General features: G+C 47.9%; 2 protein-coding genes and 1 long non-coding RNA gene across 14 annotated transcripts in view; 1 reads left to right on the top strand and 2 right to left on the bottom strand.

Moving 5' to 3' along the window:
• DIP2A (disco interacting protein 2 homolog A) overlaps positions 1-4089 on the bottom strand; it is a 112119-nt gene extending 108030 nt beyond the window's left edge. For 3 of the 4 annotated variants that reach the window (XM_007971197.3, XM_073011397.1, XM_073011396.1), the window contains exon 1: positions 3757-4089. In XM_007971197.3, coding sequence (XP_007969388.2) covers positions 3757-3847 — 91 coding nt within the window. In that variant the 5' untranslated portion in view covers positions 3848-4089. The remainder of the gene's footprint in view (positions 1-3756) is intronic. The other variant, XM_007971202.3, reaches the window with a different exon arrangement.
• Positions 4090-4282: 193 nt separating this feature from the next.
• LOC140710146 (uncharacterized) lies at positions 4283-17576 on the top strand. Its single transcript, XR_012091108.1, has 2 exons — positions 4283-4651; positions 4944-17576. It is a non-coding gene; the product is annotated as an uncharacterized lncRNA (long non-coding RNA).
• Positions 16435-17665, bottom strand: part of PCNT (pericentrin) — a 116792-nt gene continuing 115561 nt past the window's right edge. For 8 of the 9 annotated variants that reach the window (XM_073011334.1, XM_073011346.1, XM_073011338.1 and 5 more), the window contains 2 exons: positions 17374-17501; positions 16435-16919 (listed from right to left, as the gene is read on the bottom strand). In XM_073011334.1, the coding sequence (XP_072867435.1) occupies positions 16876-16919; positions 17374-17501 (172 nt within the window). In that variant the 3' untranslated portion in view covers positions 16435-16875. The remainder of the gene's footprint in view (positions 16920-17373; positions 17502-17665) is intronic. The other variant, XM_073011337.1, reaches the window with a different exon arrangement.

Raw genomic sequence — 17665 nt, 5'->3', positions numbered from 1 at the left:
AGGGCCAATGCCAATCACAATGGTTGATGATTAGAATGAGTGAGGATGTTGGAGAATAAAGCCAGGTGTGAGGTATGAAGAAAGGCAGGGGATACTTTCAACAGGCTGAGGGGAAGGCATGCAGTATTTTCTAGATTATTCAGGTATTACTCATTACCAGTTCTGTTGAAGACAGCATCTTTGTAACTGTTAAGCTTCTTCTTCCTTCCAACCTACCAAGCACAGTGACAACTCTAAATTTTAGGCAATTTCTCAGATAAATGTGAATGCTATAAAAAAGTTACACTATTTTGACAATATATAAAAATAATAACAATGAAACAGTAACGTTGGTTGTTTCAGCACTATAACTCATTACTAATATCTCCCTTTAATTATATAAATAAGACACCTTACCAGTTTCAAAGCATTTTCACATACATTATCTGACTGAATCTTGACAGTAAACCTGGAATGTCAATAAAGCTGATATTCACCCCCTTTTATAGCTGACTAAACCCAAGTTTAGAGACATTATAATTCATTGGAGATGCACAGATATTTTACCAGATGCCCACCACTGTGTGAAAATGCCAAAAATCTGCCTAAAACAAAGTCCTTATCAGTAAGCATCTCCAAATCCAACAGGGAGACCCCACGTCAACAACCACCACAATATAAACTACAGAAGCCAGCATTAACCTGTGGAAGCGCCCTGGAAGCAGGTCCACGTGTGACTGTGCCGAAGTAATCACTGACCTATTGTGGCCAAAAGAAAAATGTCAGGCCAGTCTAGGAGCAGGGAAAGAAGCCAAGAAGCCAGAGCTTCCACCTCCTTGGCTGCCACTCTACTACTCTGCTCTCTGCTGTCTTTTCCCCTTAACACTTTTTTTTTTGAGACAAGGTCTCACTCTGTCTTCCAGACTGGAATGCAGTGACACTAAAAAGGCTCACAACCTCGTCAAGTGATCTTCCCACCTCAGACCCTCAAGTAGCTGGGACTATGGGCACACATCACCATGTCCAGCAAATTTATTTTTATTTTCCTTTTGGAAGAGACAGGGTCTCCCTGTGTTGCCTAGGCTGGTCTCAAACTCCCGGGCTCAAGTGATCCTCCTGCCTCGGCCTCCCAATATGCGGACATAACAGGACTGAGCCACTATTTCTGGGCTTTATACTTTTTTTGTTTACCCCCTTTCTCAGCTTAAGCTACTTTTCCAGGTTCCTCTCCACGTTACATAATCTTATACCTTTACTTATCTATACATCCCCTACATATCTCTAAGATGACAAGAGCATAAATGGATCCAACAGATAGGAAACATTTCTTTCATTTAAGTACCTGTGTTCTGTCGCACAAATTATAAAGTTCTTTGAGGAAAGGATTCAATTGTCAATGCCTAGCAAGCACTCAAACACAACTACAAAACAACGAAAAATTGAGGGAATAACGAATACACTGGAGCAGAAATTAGGAGCAATATGCAAAAATATGTTTGAAATCTATAGAATCTAAACCGCATATATGTGATTTTCCCTAAAGAGCCTTAACAAATGCGGTACAGTAGATCCTGTCAAACCCATTCCTAATTTGATTTTGCCAAACTGCCTAAAGAGCATCTAATCACCAAGAATTCTCAAATTCATCCATTTCTTTCCTTTTTTTTCCCTTTTTTTTTTTTTGTGAGAGACAGGGTCTCGTTCTATTGCCCAGGCTGGAGTGCTCCAGGGCTTAAGTGATCCTCCTGCCTCAGCCTCCCAAGTAGCTGGGACTACAGGTGCACACCATCACGCCCAGCTAATTTTTTTTAATACTGTAGAGACAGAGTCTTGCTATGTTGCCCAAGCTGTTCTGAACTCCTGTCTCCAAGCCAACGTGGCCTCCCAAAGTGTTGGGATTACAAGCATGAACCACTGTGTACTCAGTCTGTACTTCCATTTTTAAAAATGTGCCACAAGCCAGGCACAGTGGCTCATGCCTGTACTTTGGGAGGCTGAGGTAGCACTTTGGGAGGCCAAGGCAGGCAGATCACCTGAGGTCAGAAGTTCGAGACCACCCTGACTCTACTAAAAATACAAAAATTGGCCTAGCATGGTGGCAAGCGCCTGTCATCCCAGCTACTCGGGAGGCTGAGGCAGAAGAACCACTTGTACCTGGGAGGCAGAGGTTGCAGTGAGCCGAGATCACATCATTGCACTCCAGCCTGGGTGACAAAGCAAGACTCCATCTCAAAAAAAAAAAAAAAATGCCACATATCACAACATTTTTAAAAAGCTGAATGCTGAATTCAAAATAGTTGCAAGTACACGTTGTATTATATGTAAAACAAGATCACAACAGCATCTACCTCCCTAAGGTTGGTAAGGATTAAATGACTTACTACAGGCTAGTGCATATAAATCAGATGTTTTGAGAAATAACTACCCCAGACCCAGCAAAACGTTATCAATCTGAAACTTAAATTAAGAATAATAAGATTATTAAAAAATGGATTCTAAAAGCCGAAAATGCATTTAGGTCTCAAAAACAGAGTAAGAATCAATTACACGCTTTTCTTCAAGGACTGCAAGTCCTTTCTGACACTGGAGAACTTAACTCTTTCCTAATGACAGCCAAAAGGAGTATCAGGACACAGGCCTTGAAAGGGATAACATCCAAATGGGAAATGCCACCCACCACCTCTGAAGCCAGATTACTCCAGTCTATTTTTATCAACCAACCATTTATAGGACTTTTTTTTTTTTTACTTTAAAAAATTCCATGAGGGGGCTAACAACTCCTAAGTGTTATGTGCTTTGCATACATTAAAGTATTTTAGCCTCATAACAATCCAAAATGGAAAGTGCTGTTATAACCCCGCTTTATAGATAATAAAATGAGGCACAGGGTGCAGCTCCTAGAGTATCAGGTGCGCGGCAAGGGCTCCCAGATCCGAGGGAAGTAGCTGCCTGCAGACAACGGGCGCAGTCACCCCAGTGAAGCCCAGACCAAGCCCAGACCTACAGCCTTTAGAAAAGCAGGGCTCACAGCTTGGGGCAAAAGTGGTCATTCCCCTCAAGATTCTCACAACTGTCCAAACGACCTAGTCAAAGCCAGTCCTTGGGGTCGGATCCCATGGGGGGAGCAGCTGGGGATAGGGAAAGGTCTCCAGAAGTTTGGCAGGGGTCCCGATGTGGGGGTCCAGTCGGGGGTCTTGGGTGCAGGGCCGTTTTGGGGTCCTGGGGTGAGGAGTAAGGGTCCCAGGTGTGAGGGGCCTGGGAGAGGTGGGGTCCTTGTATGACAGGCGGGACAGTAGTCCCTGGTTTGAGGGGCCGCGCGGGGGTGCCGGGGCTGAGGGTCGGGGGTCCGGAGGGGCAGCGCGGGACTCCCAGGGTGAAGGGTGGGGTCCCCGGGGTGAGGGGCCGCACGGGGCTCCGGGGGTGAGGGGCAGGAGGTCCCGGGGGGCAGGGGCGGGGTCCTGGGCGTGAGGAGCTGCGCTGGGGTCCCGGGGGTGAGGGGCGGGGATCCCGGGGGTGAAGGGCGGGGGTCTCGGAGTGAGGGGCCGTGCTGGGGTCCCGGGTGAGGGACGCGGTCCCGGGGTTGAGGAACGGTGTCTCCGGGGCGAGGGTTGGGGTCCCGGAGTACAGGAACCGGGGTTCCGTTGAGGGCCAGGGGTCCCACGGGCGAGAGGCCGCGTGGGGGTACCGGGGGTGAAGGGCGGGGTCCCGGAGCGAGGGGCTGCGCGGGGGTCCCGGGTGAGGGCGGGTCGTGGGGGTTGAGGGCGGGGTCCGGCTCACCTTCAGACAGCTCCAGCTCCAGCTCAGCCAGGCTCTCCCGCACCTCTGCAGGCAGCGGCGCCGCCTCCAGCGGGCCCCCGCGGTCAGCCATGGCCAGGCCGGCTAGCGTCCGGGCAGAGGCTGGAAACGGACCGGGCCTGGCGGCGGCAGCGCAAACTGCGGCTACGTCGCTCCCCTCAGGCCAACAACCTACATCCGCCAGGCGAGGAGCGGGAGGCGGCGGGGAAGGGGCGCGGCCAGAGCGGCAACGCACCCGCCCGGGCACGAGCGCGGATGGCTCCTCCGCGCCGCCGCCGCCCCGCGCGCTCCTGAGCGCCCGGCCGGCCCTACGCGGGAGCGCGTGCGCGGCGGGAAGGGCGGGTAGAGCGCGCGCATGCGCAGTGGGTCTCGCGCCTGGGCTGCCCTCCCGGCCCCGCCCAGCAACACCAGAGCCTCGCTTCCATTGGCCCGAAGACGCGTCGATGCCGCTCCGGGCTCCCATTGGGAGAGGCGGGAGAGCGCCGCTCCCGACAGGCTCTGCGCTGGGCCGGCTTGAGGGTGGCTGGTCTGACTGGGCCAGGCCGTCGAGTTGCGGCCCGAGGCGCCTGCGTGGGGATGACCAGCCCGTGGGCGTTGGCGCTGACCCCCCCAGGCGCCGCCGGTGGCCCCGCGCGCGGCCCTCCCCCCGACCCGCCCCTCCCGGGGTTCCTCCCCGGTCCCCGCGGCGTGGCGCATCCGCGTTGACCGCTGTCTTCGCTTTCGGGCTGTGTTGACCGCAAACGCTGCGCAGTCCGTGGTGGCCGCGAGGCAGCCTCCTCGTGCCTTTGCCTGTGTTCACGCTTTGTTTTAAAAAAGAGCCCTAGAAGGACACGGCGCTGGTCCCGAAGAAGCCCCAACAGCCATGTCGGACCGCGAGGTGACCTTGCAGGGCGGGAGGACGGACGAGGGGCCTGGCGGGGCCAGACGGAGAGGGCCCCGCCGCGTCCTGAAGGCCCTGCTCCCCGAATGTGTGGGGGCGTGTCTGACGGTGCGAGCGTGGCCGTGGCCCGATGCCGCCCGCCTGTTACTGCGTGGGGCAGGAGTGACCGAGGCTGCGGACTTCAGCAGTTCTTGTTCCAGAGCTCCGCACGAGGCTGGCCAGAGCTTTGCGGGACCTGCATACCCTTCTTCCTCGGTCCAGTCCTGCTTCCTTCCCCTTCCTTTCGCAGGTGTAGATACCATGTCGACATTCTCGTACCCCACGCTCAGTCGCAGCATCTGCTTCTGGAGAAACCATTCTGCAACATTAAAGCTGGTGAGAAGATGGGATTCGAGGCTGCATCACTCACTCACCAGTAGTGAAGTAGGAGGGTGAAGTAGTGAAATGGAATGCACGAGTGGGTGAAGTATCAGACATTTCATATATGCTGAACGTAGCAAAAAGAAGGAAAAAGGGATTGGATAGCTATTGCTTCGTGCCACCGAGTCTCTTAAGAATAGTGGTCAGCTGAAGGCAAGCAACATACAGTTGTAAGCCAGTAAGTCTGTCCGGTTGCATACAGAGGAGCATCATTTACTGCAGCAGGCCAAAGACAAGAACCAGACCCAGGAATTAACATCCCTGTTTGACTGAACTCCAAAAATAGGAAAACACCCAAACAAGGCAATACTCTTCCACTAAGTTTGGAGCCCTGCTAAGAAAAGATGAGGCCGGGCACAGTGGCTCACACCTGTAATCCCAGCACTTTGGGAGGCCGAAGCGGGAAGATCGCTTGAGTCCAGGAGTTCAAGACCAGCTTGGGGAACATGACAAAACCCCGTCTCTACTGAAAACACAAAAAAATTATCTGGGCATGGTAGCCACAGCTGTGGTCCCAGCTACTTGGGAGGCTAAGGTGGGTGGATCACCTGAGCCCTGGAAGTCAGGGTTGTAGTGAGCTGTGATTGCACCACTGCATTCCAGTCTGGGCAACAGGAGTGAGTCCCTGTCTTTAAAAAAAATAAAGAAAACATCATACATGGGTTGGAGATACCCGTGTAGATGCCTTCAAAGATTTTGACTCCCCAAACTGCCTTAAACCTTTTTTTGTAGACAGTGTCTCACTCTGTTGCCCCGACTAGAGTGCAGTTGCTGGATCATGGTTCACTGTAGCCTCAACTTCCTGAGCTTAAACGATTCTCCCACCTTAGGCTAAGTAACTGGGACTACAGGCACCTGTCACCATGCCAGGATACGTTTTTTATTTGTAGAGTCAAGGTCTTGCTATGTTGCCCAGGCTTGTCTCAAACTCCTAGGCTCCAGTAAGCCATCACACCTGGCCTGCCTTGAACCTGAAGCCCGCCGGGGTGGCTCACCTCTCCTACTAACCTGGCACTCCTCCTCCTCCTTCCCCCCACTTACTGCACAGTAGATATATACTTATGGTTGTTTCTTTTGCATTATTCAGCTGGAAACAATGAGATAGAAAAGAGACTATAGCTCCCTCCCCCTCAAAAGAACTGTTACTAGTTTGCTGGGGTTTCAGTAACAAACTAGCAGACAAACTAGGCAGTCTCCGAGTTATGGAGGCTAGAGTCTGAGGTCAAAGTGTTCACAGGGTTGGTTCCTTCTGGGGCTGGGAGGGAGAATCTGTCTCATGCTTCTCTCCTAGCTTCTGGTGGTTTGCTGGCAGTCTTTGGTGTTCCTTGGCTTATAGAGGCATTACCCCAGTCCTGTCTTTATAGTCACATGGTGATCTTGTGTGTGTGTGTCTCCAAATGAAGGCATAAATAACACATCATTGACAAAGGTCATTAGACATGGACCTCTTTTTAGAAGGACACCAGTTATACTAATTAGGGCCCCCCCATTGAGCTCATCTTAGCTTGTCTGCAAAGACCCATTTCCAAATAATGTCACATTCAGATTTGCCAGGGGTTAGGGGGCTTCAGCATCTTTTGAGGGGGACACACTTCAGCCCATAACAAGCTGTACCACCCAGCCAACATGTACTGACAGGAGCTGGGAGAGTTTGGGGCTGGATTATGAGGGTGCTTGATGAAGGGAGCTGGAATGTAAACTTGCCTAGATGTGTTTATTGAAATATGTGATTTAACACCTTGGCAAAGACTGGCTGCAGACTTCCTGCAAGGATAGCTCCTAGAATGGTGGTATAGCTATTGCTACCTAACAAATTACTCCACACTCAGTGGCTTAAAACAAGAATCATTTATTATCTCTAGGTTACTGTGGGTCAGACATAGTGGGGATTGGTTGTCCCTATTCACGGTGTCTGAGGCCTCAGCTGGAGCAGCTCAGAGGCTAGAGGTTGGAGTGAGTGAAGGTTCATCTGCTCGAATGTCTGACATCTGATACTGGAGATTGGCTGCAGCCCAAATTGGGATGTCAGCCAGCACACCCCTACATGGCCAGTCCCTGTGGCCGAGGCTTCCTCACAATATGATGGCTGGATTCCAAGGGCAATCTAAAGACAAAGGACAAAAGAAAGCTGTATCCTTTTTGTGAACCATTCTCAGAAGTTACATACCATCACTGCGGCTACTTCCTATTTGGAAGAAATGAGTCACTAAATCACCCATATTCAAAGGGAGAGGAATTAGGCTTCAACTTCTAAAGGGAAGAATATCAAAAAATTTGCCAATATATTTTTAAAACACCACACTTGGAAAAAACCATGGGCCATGGTAAGCAAAATTGAAATGGCAAAATTGCTATGGCAGACAGTGGTGGAAGACAGTAAAAGGTTAAGGAGTGTGGCATGCTGAAATTTATATACTCCGTGCATCTAGAAGACATTCCAGATGATCATTTTCCACATGAAGGTGTAAATAACACATCATTTATAAAGATCATTAGACATAGGATGATGAAAGGGGCACTGATGTCACTAAAATATTCGGTGATGGCTCATCTGTGTAGGCAAGAATGACAATAGGCTGTTCCAGAACTTGGCTGGGTGATAGCATTGGGGATGATGGGATCTTAAGACAAAAGAAGCCATTCTGGGACATAATGGGGACCAAAAAAAAAAAAAAAAAAAAAAACCCAAGAAGCCAAAGGCAACACTTAGCTGATAGAAGTCAGAGGATTGCAATTATGGTAGCCAGCAGGGTCTGAGCGGCAGCCAAGGGGGCCTCACTTGTATGGTTATAGAACTGATTAATAAACATGGCATCCCTGGAGGCAAAATAGATGGGCAGCTAAGGAGGGTACTACTCAGCTGGCAAAAAAAAAAAAAAAAATCAGTCCAGGCACGGTGACCTGTGCCTGTAATCTTAGCATTTTGGGAAGCTGAGGTGGGAAGATCACTTGAGCCCAGGAGTTCAAGGTTACAGTGAGCTGTGATTGCACCACTGCATTCCAGCCCGGGCAACGCAGCAAGATCTGTCTCAATTGAAGAAAATTAAAAAATCGAGATGCGTGTCCCAGTTTTAAAAAATCAGGATTCCATGCCCAGTTTCTGGAACTGAGCCAGTTTTCAGAAATGGAAACATTACTTGAGAGGTGGCCAAATAACCAAGAAGAAGGACTTACAACTGTGCAAGTATACACAGAAATGAATCCCCAGGTACTTTTCCAAAGGGTCTGATAGCAATTTCTTTTGATAACTACATCCTGGAGAAAAGTGATTAGCCAAACATTTGGAAGACTTGTGGACACAGGGTCTAAATTGATGTCCAGACACCTAGAGCATCATCCCCTTCTTAACAGAAGGGGATGGCTGCGTCTGGTGGTCAGGTAATTGATGGAGTCCTGCTAAAGGTCCAGCTTACAGCGGACCCATAGACCTAGTGGACTGACGTAGTGATCATTTTCTTAGCCTTCCAGTGAATAATTGACATTGACATACTTGGCAGTTAATGCTCATTCCAGGTCCTTGACCTGTAGAGTTAGATAAAATGGAAAAAGCCAAACAGAAACCTGAAACTGCCCCATCCGCTACCACAATTATAAAACAATTATCCCAGAGTGGAATGGCAGAGATAAGTGCCACTTTTAAGGATTCAAGTGATGCAAGTGGTGGTTACCAGCATTTTTGTTTAATTTACCAGCGTGACCCCTGCAGAAACCACAAGGATCCTGCAGAATGACAGCCTACTCTGTTTGCTGTCAACCAGTAGTTGTTTTGGGTACGCTGCTACAAACTCATCTAAGAGGTATCCCTGGCTGGTGCAGTGGCTCACGCCTGAAATCCCAGCACTTTGGAAGGCCAAGGTGGGCAGATCATGAGGTCAGGAGTTCAGTCTGGCCAACATAGTGAAACCCTGTCTCTACCAAAAATATGAAAAATTAGCCAGGTGTGGTGGTGTACACCTGTAATCCCAGCTACTGGGGAAGCTGAGGCAGGAGAATCCTGTGAACCTGGGAGGTGGAGGTTGCAATGAGCCGAGATCATGCCATTGCACTCCAGCCCAGGTGACAGTGTGAGACTCTATCTTAAAAAAAAAAAAAAAAAGTATCCCTAATAGCCTCTCTGCCAGATACGGTAGGTAGTTGTTGACTAGGTGGATTTGTTCTTTTCTGTACCTGTCAGGGATCAAAAACATTTTGCATTTGCATGGAATTAAAATACAGTTTTGCTTGAAGGTTTTGTAACTTCTCTTGTTCTCTGTCATAATCCAAAGAGATCTGGACCACCTAGATATCCTGTAGAATATTACATTGTTCCTTTACATCAGTGACATGTTGATCAGCCAGATGAGAAGTGCAGAAGATCCTGGAGACAGCTGCTCCAGAGAGCGGCATATAAACCCTACAGGAATCTAGGAGCCTGCTACATTCTAACATTTTTAGGGCTCCATTGGTCAGGGGTGCTCTAGGGCATCCTTTCCAAAAGCTAATGAATTATTGCTTCTTGCACCTCCTGCCATTGAGAAAGCAAAACACTTGTTGGTTCTTGAGCTAGTTCTTGCCTTAGGTTCTGGAGGCAGCATACCCCACACCTGGGAACACTGCTCTGGTCCAAATACTAGTGGAATCTGGAGATTGCCAGTTTTGGAAAGAGCCCAGGACTGGAAAAGTCTGTATAGTAGCTCTGGGTTGTGATGAAGTAATGCTATTGCCTGGGCCATATAGTCTAACAGGTATGGTTTTGGCATTATTAATGGTGCAGAATGATGCAATGTAGAGTTTCTGACATGCCCAGTGGGAAATTCACAATGCAGAACTCTGAGGTTCTGTCATGCCACCTGGAGCAGAGAATTCTGTGTGTCTGGGGGGCAGGGGGATGTAGATCTATCTTCTGGCGTGCTACTTGGCTCTGATAGAGATGGAACACCTGACCATAAGCCACCAGATGACAATGCAGCCAGAACTGCCTGTTACGTGTTAAACTACCAAGTCATAACATCAGTTGGGACCAGCAACAGTCCCTCATAATATGGAAGTAGTATGTTCAAGATTGAGCATGAGAATGTACAGAGGTTACCAAATGAGCTGTAGAGCACAGATGCACATGACTTCCAGAACTGTTGTATCAGCCACAATGTCATTTCACACCTGTGACCGTGTGAGGAGGCCCTTAGAACCAGTTAACAGGAGTAAAAATTGTGAGCATGGTGTATAAATGGGTTGGCTCCGTATGAGTTCAGAATGACAATAGCAGCGACATTATAGCCTCCTCGGGGTGACCTTGAAAAATGGTGATAAGGGCGTATCCTCTCAGTAGGCAGCATTTCAGGCAGAACTCCTGGTCATCCACTTGTCTGTGGAAGGAGTGGCCCAAGGTGAGAATATACATGGGGTCATGGGCAGTGCTAGAGGGCCTGGAAAGAAAACAATTGGAAGTTGGAGATAAGGAGGTGTGTGGTCGGTTTATGTGGTCGGAATAGGCACGAAGTATGATGTTCTTTGTATACAATGTTAATGCCCACCAGAGAGCATCCATGAAAGAAGCATTATGCAACCAAGTAGACAGTTGACTCAGCCAGTTGATACTGGACAGCATCTCTTATTGGCCATTGCAGTACTGGCATGATGGGCACATGGACAAGGTAGCCAGGGTGATGGAGTTGGAGGCTGTTCATGGGCCTAACAGCATGGGTTCTCTAACCAAAGCCGATCTACCCAGCTTTGGTTAATATCTCGCTGCCCCTGAATATCTAACCTGCCAGCAAAAGAGACCAATGCTAAACTCCCATTGTGGATCACTTCATCAAGGAGCACAAACATGCAGGTTTACAGAGGTCTTCATACAGAGTCCCGTTTTATAAGGAGAGTTTACTGTATTGGAACTCTCCCATCCTGGAAGGGCTGGTGGTTCACGTTTCACAAGAATAGTCTCATATTCCAGATACAAGACTTGTCTTTTCCTACTCACAAGTGTCAGCCAGCAAGGCTTAAGGAGTGTTTGTTTCACTGACAAAATCACATAACATTTCAAATGAGATTCACTTTATAGCCAAGGAAGTGTAGTGTCCATGGGCCCCCCTGCCTGGCAGAGCACTGGGACAACATGCTAAAGGCACAGCCTCCCAAAGGCATGAGCCACTGAGCCTGGCACTGAAGACTTCCTTGAAACCATTCTTTGCAATATTTTTCTGTTACTGACCAGCTGGACAGTCAGTAACTGCACAGGAATGCTTGTGGATCAGTAAATTCAGACACCTTCCTTTCCACATAAGATGGACCACCAGCTGTACCCTCCCAAGTTTTGCCAACTGGAAATCTTCGAAAATCCAACCCTAAACTAGGTTGTAGTGTAGCAACTATTTTTTTGTTCGTTTGTTTTTTGAGACAGAGTCTCACTCTGTCTTCCAGGCTGGAGTGCAGTGGTGCGATCTCAGCTCACTGCAACCTCTGCCTCCCGAGTTCAAGTGATTCCCCGGCCTCAGCCTCCTGAGTAGCTAGGACTACAGGTGCCCGCCACCACGCCCGGCTAATTTTTTGTGTTTTAGTAAAGATGGGATTTCACCATGGTAGCCAGGATGGTCTCAATCTCCTGACCTCGTGATCCGCCTGCCTCGGCCTCCCAGAGTGCTGAGATTACAGGTGTGAGCCACTAGTGTAGCAGCTATTTATAGTTCATGCCGCCATACGGTATGAATCCATTGGTAAAACAAACCTGTATTTTTTCATCTTCTGTCAACTGGTCATAGGGAGCGTTCCATGAAACCACAGATGTAGACTGAGGGGGTGTGAAGTAGAAAAGGTGGCACCATGCATTTGGCCACTCACTTGGGTCACACACTTACGCCTTCTGAATCTGTTCGGGCATAGTTTTGTGTATACTGTTTCCAGTTTCAGTGGAATGCTGTTGTTTATGTCCAGTTTAATGATTTGTTGTATAGGCTATCTCCTCCTATAGTATGCCTCATACTTCTGTGGGCTGTATTGGGATCAGAGTCTTAGGGGTCTGCAGGCAATTAAGGTGGTATTGTTGGGTTTTGAGAATCAGCATCCCTCTGTGAGGCACTGTATTTGTTCTCACATAAAGAAATGCCTGAGGCCAGGTGTGGTGGCTCAGGCCAGTAATCCCAGCACTTTGGGAGGCCAAAGCTGGTGGATCACCTGAGGTCAGGAGTTCAAGACCAGCCTGACCAATATGGTGAAACCCTATCTCTACTAAAAATACAAAAATTAGCTGGGTGTGGTGGCATGCACCTGTAGTCCCAGCTATTCGGGAGGCTGAGACAGGATAATTGATTGAACCCGGGAGGCAGAGGTTACAGTGAGCCGAGATTGTGCCATTGTACTTCAGCCTGGGTGACAGAGCAAGACTCTGTCTCAAAAAAAAAAAAAAAAAAAAAAAAAAAAAAAGCCTGAGACTGGATGATTTATAAAGAAAAGGGGTGTATTTGGCTCACGGTTCTGCTGTACAGTAAGCATAGTGGCTTCCTCTTTGGGGAGGCCTCAGGAAGCTTCCAATCATGGCAGAAGACAAAGGGGGAGCAAGGCACTTCACGTGGCTGGATTAGGAGAAGAGAGAGGGTGGAGGTGCCACACACTTGAACAACTGGATCTCGTGAGAACTCATTCACTGTCTGAGAACAGCACCCAGGTGTTAAACCATTCATGAGAAACTGTCCCTGTGATCCAGTCACCTCTCACCAGGTCCCACCTACAACATTAGGGATTAGATTTCAACATGAGATTGTGCAGAGACAGATCCAAACCATATCAGGCACCATCCCAGGTGCATTCAGTAAACGTTTTCTATTCAGGGTTTTGAGGTGATTGTGGTGGGGCCCCTCCAGGATAAGGGCTGGACACCAGAGGACCCAACCACATGATTGGAGGATTAGGATTTTCAGCCCCACCCTCAAACCTCTGGAGAGGGGAGAGGGTTGGAGTTTAAGTTCAATCATATGATCAGTAATCCAGTCCATCATGACTATGTAATGAGGCCTTGATAAAAACTCTTGGACAATGAGGCTTAGGGAGGTTCTGGGTTGTGCTGTGTTGCAGGAAGTTAGGGACCCTGAACTGAGGGACTGGCTGGAACCGCGGCAGAGGGACATCAATTGTGAAGATTTCATGGACATTTATCACTTCCCTAGTAATACTCATAATTTCTTACACCTGTCTTAATCTCTTAATCCTGTTATCGTGGTAAGCTGAGGATGTACGTCACCTCAGGTCCACTGTGATGATTGCATTAACTATAGAAATTGATTGTAAAACGTGTGTTTGAACAGTATTAAATCAGTGCACCTTGAAAACGAACAGAGTAACAGCGATTTTAGGGAACAAGGGAAGACAACCATAATGTCTGACTGCCTGTGGGGTTGGGCAAAAAGAGCCCTATTTTTCTGCTTGCAGAGAGCCTATAAATGGACGTGCAAGCAGGAGAGAGATCCCTGAATTATTTTCCTAGCAAGGAATATTAAGACCCTAGGAAAAGAATTGCATTCCTGGGGGAAGGTCTATCAATGGCCGCTCTGGGAGTGTGTGTCTCATGCGGTTGAGATAAGGACTGAAAATACGCCCTGGTTTCCTGCAGTACCCTCAGGCTTAGGGTGGGCCTGGTAAATTTGAGGTCAGACTGGTTCTCTGCTCTCAAACCCCATTTTCTGTTGTTTAAGATGTTTATCAAGACAATACATGCACAGCTGAACATAGACTCTTACCAGTTTTTGGTTTTGCCCTTGGCCTTGTGATCTTTATTGGCCCCAGAAGCATGTGATCTTTGTTCTCCTTTTTGCCCTTTGAAGCATGTGATCTTTGTGACCTACTCCCTGTTCATATACCCCCTCCCCTTTTGAAGTCCTTAATAAAAACCTGCTGGTTTTGCAGCTCAGGTGGACATCATGGTCCTACCACTAAGTGATGTCACCCCCAGCAGCCATTAGGCCGGGCACTGTGGCTCACGCCTGTAATCCTAGCACTTTGGGAGGCCAGGATAGGATCACTTGAGCCCAGGAATTCGAGACCAGCCTGGGCAACAGGGAGACCCCCATCTCTACAAATACAATAAAATAAAAATTGAAGGACTTTGTCCTTAACTTGTGGAAACTCTGTCCATTCTGATTCTAGGTAGTGTCAGAATGGAACTGTAGGACAGGCAGCTTGTGTTAGAGAATGGTGTCAGAAAAGGAGACAAGCCTCCAGCAGGTCAGGGAGGTGGCAGCAGGCAGCATGAACAGGTACCTCAGGCTCCCATGCAGTTCTCCAGCTCTGCTGTCCCCCTGCACCTATTCATTCCTATTCTGCATATGAATTGCTTTTCTGCCCAACACTCATTTGCAGACTTCCCAAATTCCTAGTTCATCATCGCTTCTAACCAGAAAACTCTTCTGACAGTAAGTGTGGCTCTGAGCATGTGGTTGTGCGATGCCCTCATCTTACCCCAAACTCCTATCAGTCAGAATTGTAGCTCGCTTAGTGGATGGTGGAAAGGCCTCCTGAAGGCTCAACTATGATGCCAGATTGGAGACAATACTGTCAATATGGAGCGCTGTAACACAGGATGTGGTGTGGGCTTTGACTGAACAATACCTAGTGCTACTTCTCCCACAGTCAGCATATGCTGGCTTGGAAACCTAAGGGCTGCAGATACGAATGGCCCCTCTTCCTGTTATGCCAGGTAACCCCAGAAGGAATTTTTGCTTCTCATCTTGTAACTCTGAACTCTGCTGTCCCAAGGGAGGACTGCTGCTACCAGATACAAGGGTGATATTTTGAACTTTGAACTAGCAGTTGAGACTGCTGCCTAAGCCAACACCCAGGGATGGGGTTACTGTACTAGCTGGTGCTATTGATCCCAATTTTTGAGTGAAACTGGGTGGCTTATACACAAAACAGGAACATCTCTATCTGCAATCTAGTGTCTTCACTGGCACCTTTTGGTACTGAGGACTTTTGGCTCAGTGCAACCTCCGCCTCCCGGGTTCAAGTGATTCTCCTGCCTCAGCCTCCCGAGTAGCTGGGATTACGGGAGCCCGCCACCACACCCGGCTGATTTTTGTTTTTTTAGTAGAGATGGGGTTTCGCCATGTTGGTTACACTGGTCTCAAACTCCTGACCTTGTGATCTGGCCGCCTCGACCTCCCAAAGTGCTGGGATTACAGGTGTGAGCCACCGCGCCCGGCCGACAGCTTCTTGGCTTCTTTAATCTAGAACAGGTTCCTCACATTCACATCCCATTGTCTCTTTGATGAAATGAGGGCAGTTAACTGTAGAATAGCCCATGTTCATCTTTTTCCTCATAGTTTCATTTATTTCTCCTTCAATAAACTGGAAGTTAGGGCAGGGCACAGTGTCTTGAGCCTGTATTCCCAGCACCTTGGGGGGCCAAGGCAGGAGGATCACTTGAAGCTAGGGGTTCAAGACCAGTGTGGGCAACAGAGTGAGACCCCATCTCTACTAAAAAAAAAGAAAAAAATTAGCTGAATGTGGCAGTGTGTGCCTGTAGTCCTAGCTACTCGGGAGGCAGAGGCAGTAGGATTGCTTGAGCCAGGAGCCTGAGACCAGGCCAGGAAACAAAGTGAAACCTTGTCTCTAAAAGAAATACAAAAATTAGTGCCAGGCGTGGCGGTGCGCACCTACAGTCCCAACTACTTGGGAGGTTAAGCAGGAGGATCGTTTGGGCTCTTCGGTAGGTCAAGGCTGCAGTGAGTTGTGATTGCGCCACTGCACTCCAGCCTGGGTGACAGAGTGAGACCTTGTCTCTAAAAATAAAAAAATTATACCCACCTAGTACATTTTTGGGTAAAGGGTCCTTGGCTAGATATTACTGTCTAGTCTAAGCGAGTATGAATGAAACATAAAAAAGCACAGCCACGCGGTGGCTCACGCCTGTAATCCCAGCACTTACTTTGGGAGGCTGAGGAGGATGGATAATTTGAGGTCAGGAATTCAAAACCAGCCTGGCCAACATGGTGAAACTGTCTCTACTAAAAATACAAAAATTAGCAGGGCTTGGTGGTGGGTGCCTGTAATCCCAGCTACTCAGGAGGCTGAGGCAAGAGAGTTGCTTGAGCCCGGGAGGTGGAGGTTGCAGTGAGCCAAGATTGCACCACTGCACTCCAGCCTGGGTGACAGAGCCAGACTCCCGTCTCAAAAAAAAAGCATGGCATGGCCATGAGAGGTGGATACGTAGTGGCAGCATCTTTAAAAAAAATAAGAAACCAATTAAGAGTAAACAACAGTCAAGTGGCTATTCAAGAATGCTTTGAGTTCCACTGAAACTTTTTGACTTCCATGAGTTTGACATAAACTCTCTGCTCAATTTTTTAGTCAGTGAGAAGGGCAAACTGATAAAATGGAAAAAACACAAGGGCTATTCACAAACAAAACAGTGATTACATTTTATTCCTTTTTGAGTTGTTTTGTTTTTATTTTTAAATGAAGTTTCCATCTGTGCACGTTAAGAAAATAAACAAAACAACAGGAAGCCATTCTCTGTGTATCCTTCTTGGAGGCAGGAAGGATGGATCTGCCCATAGGCACACAACAGCACACAGCCAGGGCTCATGGGAGTGAGTACCTGTTACCTCACGAAAGTCACGGGCCTAAAACATACAGAGGCTCCATAGAAAATGCTCCATCTGGCTTTGCAGTCATGCATAAAGGTGAGGACGCTAAAATGAAGGCATCTGGGGCTGGTGTCACCGCACGTGAAGAGTAGTGCCCATGCTGTCCCACGAGCTTCCTTGGGAAAAGGGAAAAACAAATCTTTTCCTCAAATAGAATTGTCGCAGGTAAGAGCCATGGCATTTTATTCACTGTTTAATCTTCTGGTGGCAGGATTTCTTTGAAGGAGAATCTGCATATAAATAAAAATGAGGCAGCAAATCACAGATTTTTTGAAAAAGAATTTAACAATTTTGAAACACTATCACTGAATTCATGTAAATTTTGGTAAAAATATGAATTATAATATACAGTGGTTTAAATTATGATATTTAAGAAACACTGAACAAATTATATCCTGGTCGAAATGTAACCTTTATGTTCGCTGTCAATGTAAGAGAAAGGATAAAGAAGTCCAGACGGTGATTAAGTCAAACTGACCCCAGCACGTATCGCTGAGTACATCGGCCTAGACTTCTGTGAGAATCTTCACTTATAACCTCTATGCTAATACTATTAGTGACACTGATTGTTCAGACTGAAACTTTAGTTACTAAGCTGAATACCAGCCATCTTTTGACAGACCCTACCTTTCCAGGGTACAGTGATAACCAGCTTAATAAATACTCGGCGAGGACTTGCATTACCTGGTAGAGCCCCTCCCAGTCTTTGCTGGATCACTTCTAACTGGTGAATATACTCTGTCAAGGAATGTTCTGGATCTTGAGAAGCAGTCAGGGATCTTTCTAATCTTGAATTTGGGGATGGAGTGGCTCTTCAAACCAATTAGCACACCAAGAGAAGAAAAAAAAAAAAGTTGAGTTTGACAGATGGAGCCAGGGTGAGTGAGTACAGAAGAAAGGCACCAGCCCCGCCAACCAGACCCATGGGAATGGGTGACTCCAGGGCCGTTTCCTTCAGATCCTTCCTTATAAAAAG

The sequence above is a fragment of the Chlorocebus sabaeus genome, chromosome 2, assembly GCF_047675955.1.
Source record: "Chlorocebus sabaeus isolate Y175 chromosome 2, mChlSab1.0.hap1, whole genome shotgun sequence".
Taxonomy (NCBI): Eukaryota; Metazoa; Chordata; class Mammalia; order Primates; family Cercopithecidae; genus Chlorocebus; species Chlorocebus sabaeus.
This window is presented reverse-complemented; position numbering and strand designations above follow the sequence as displayed.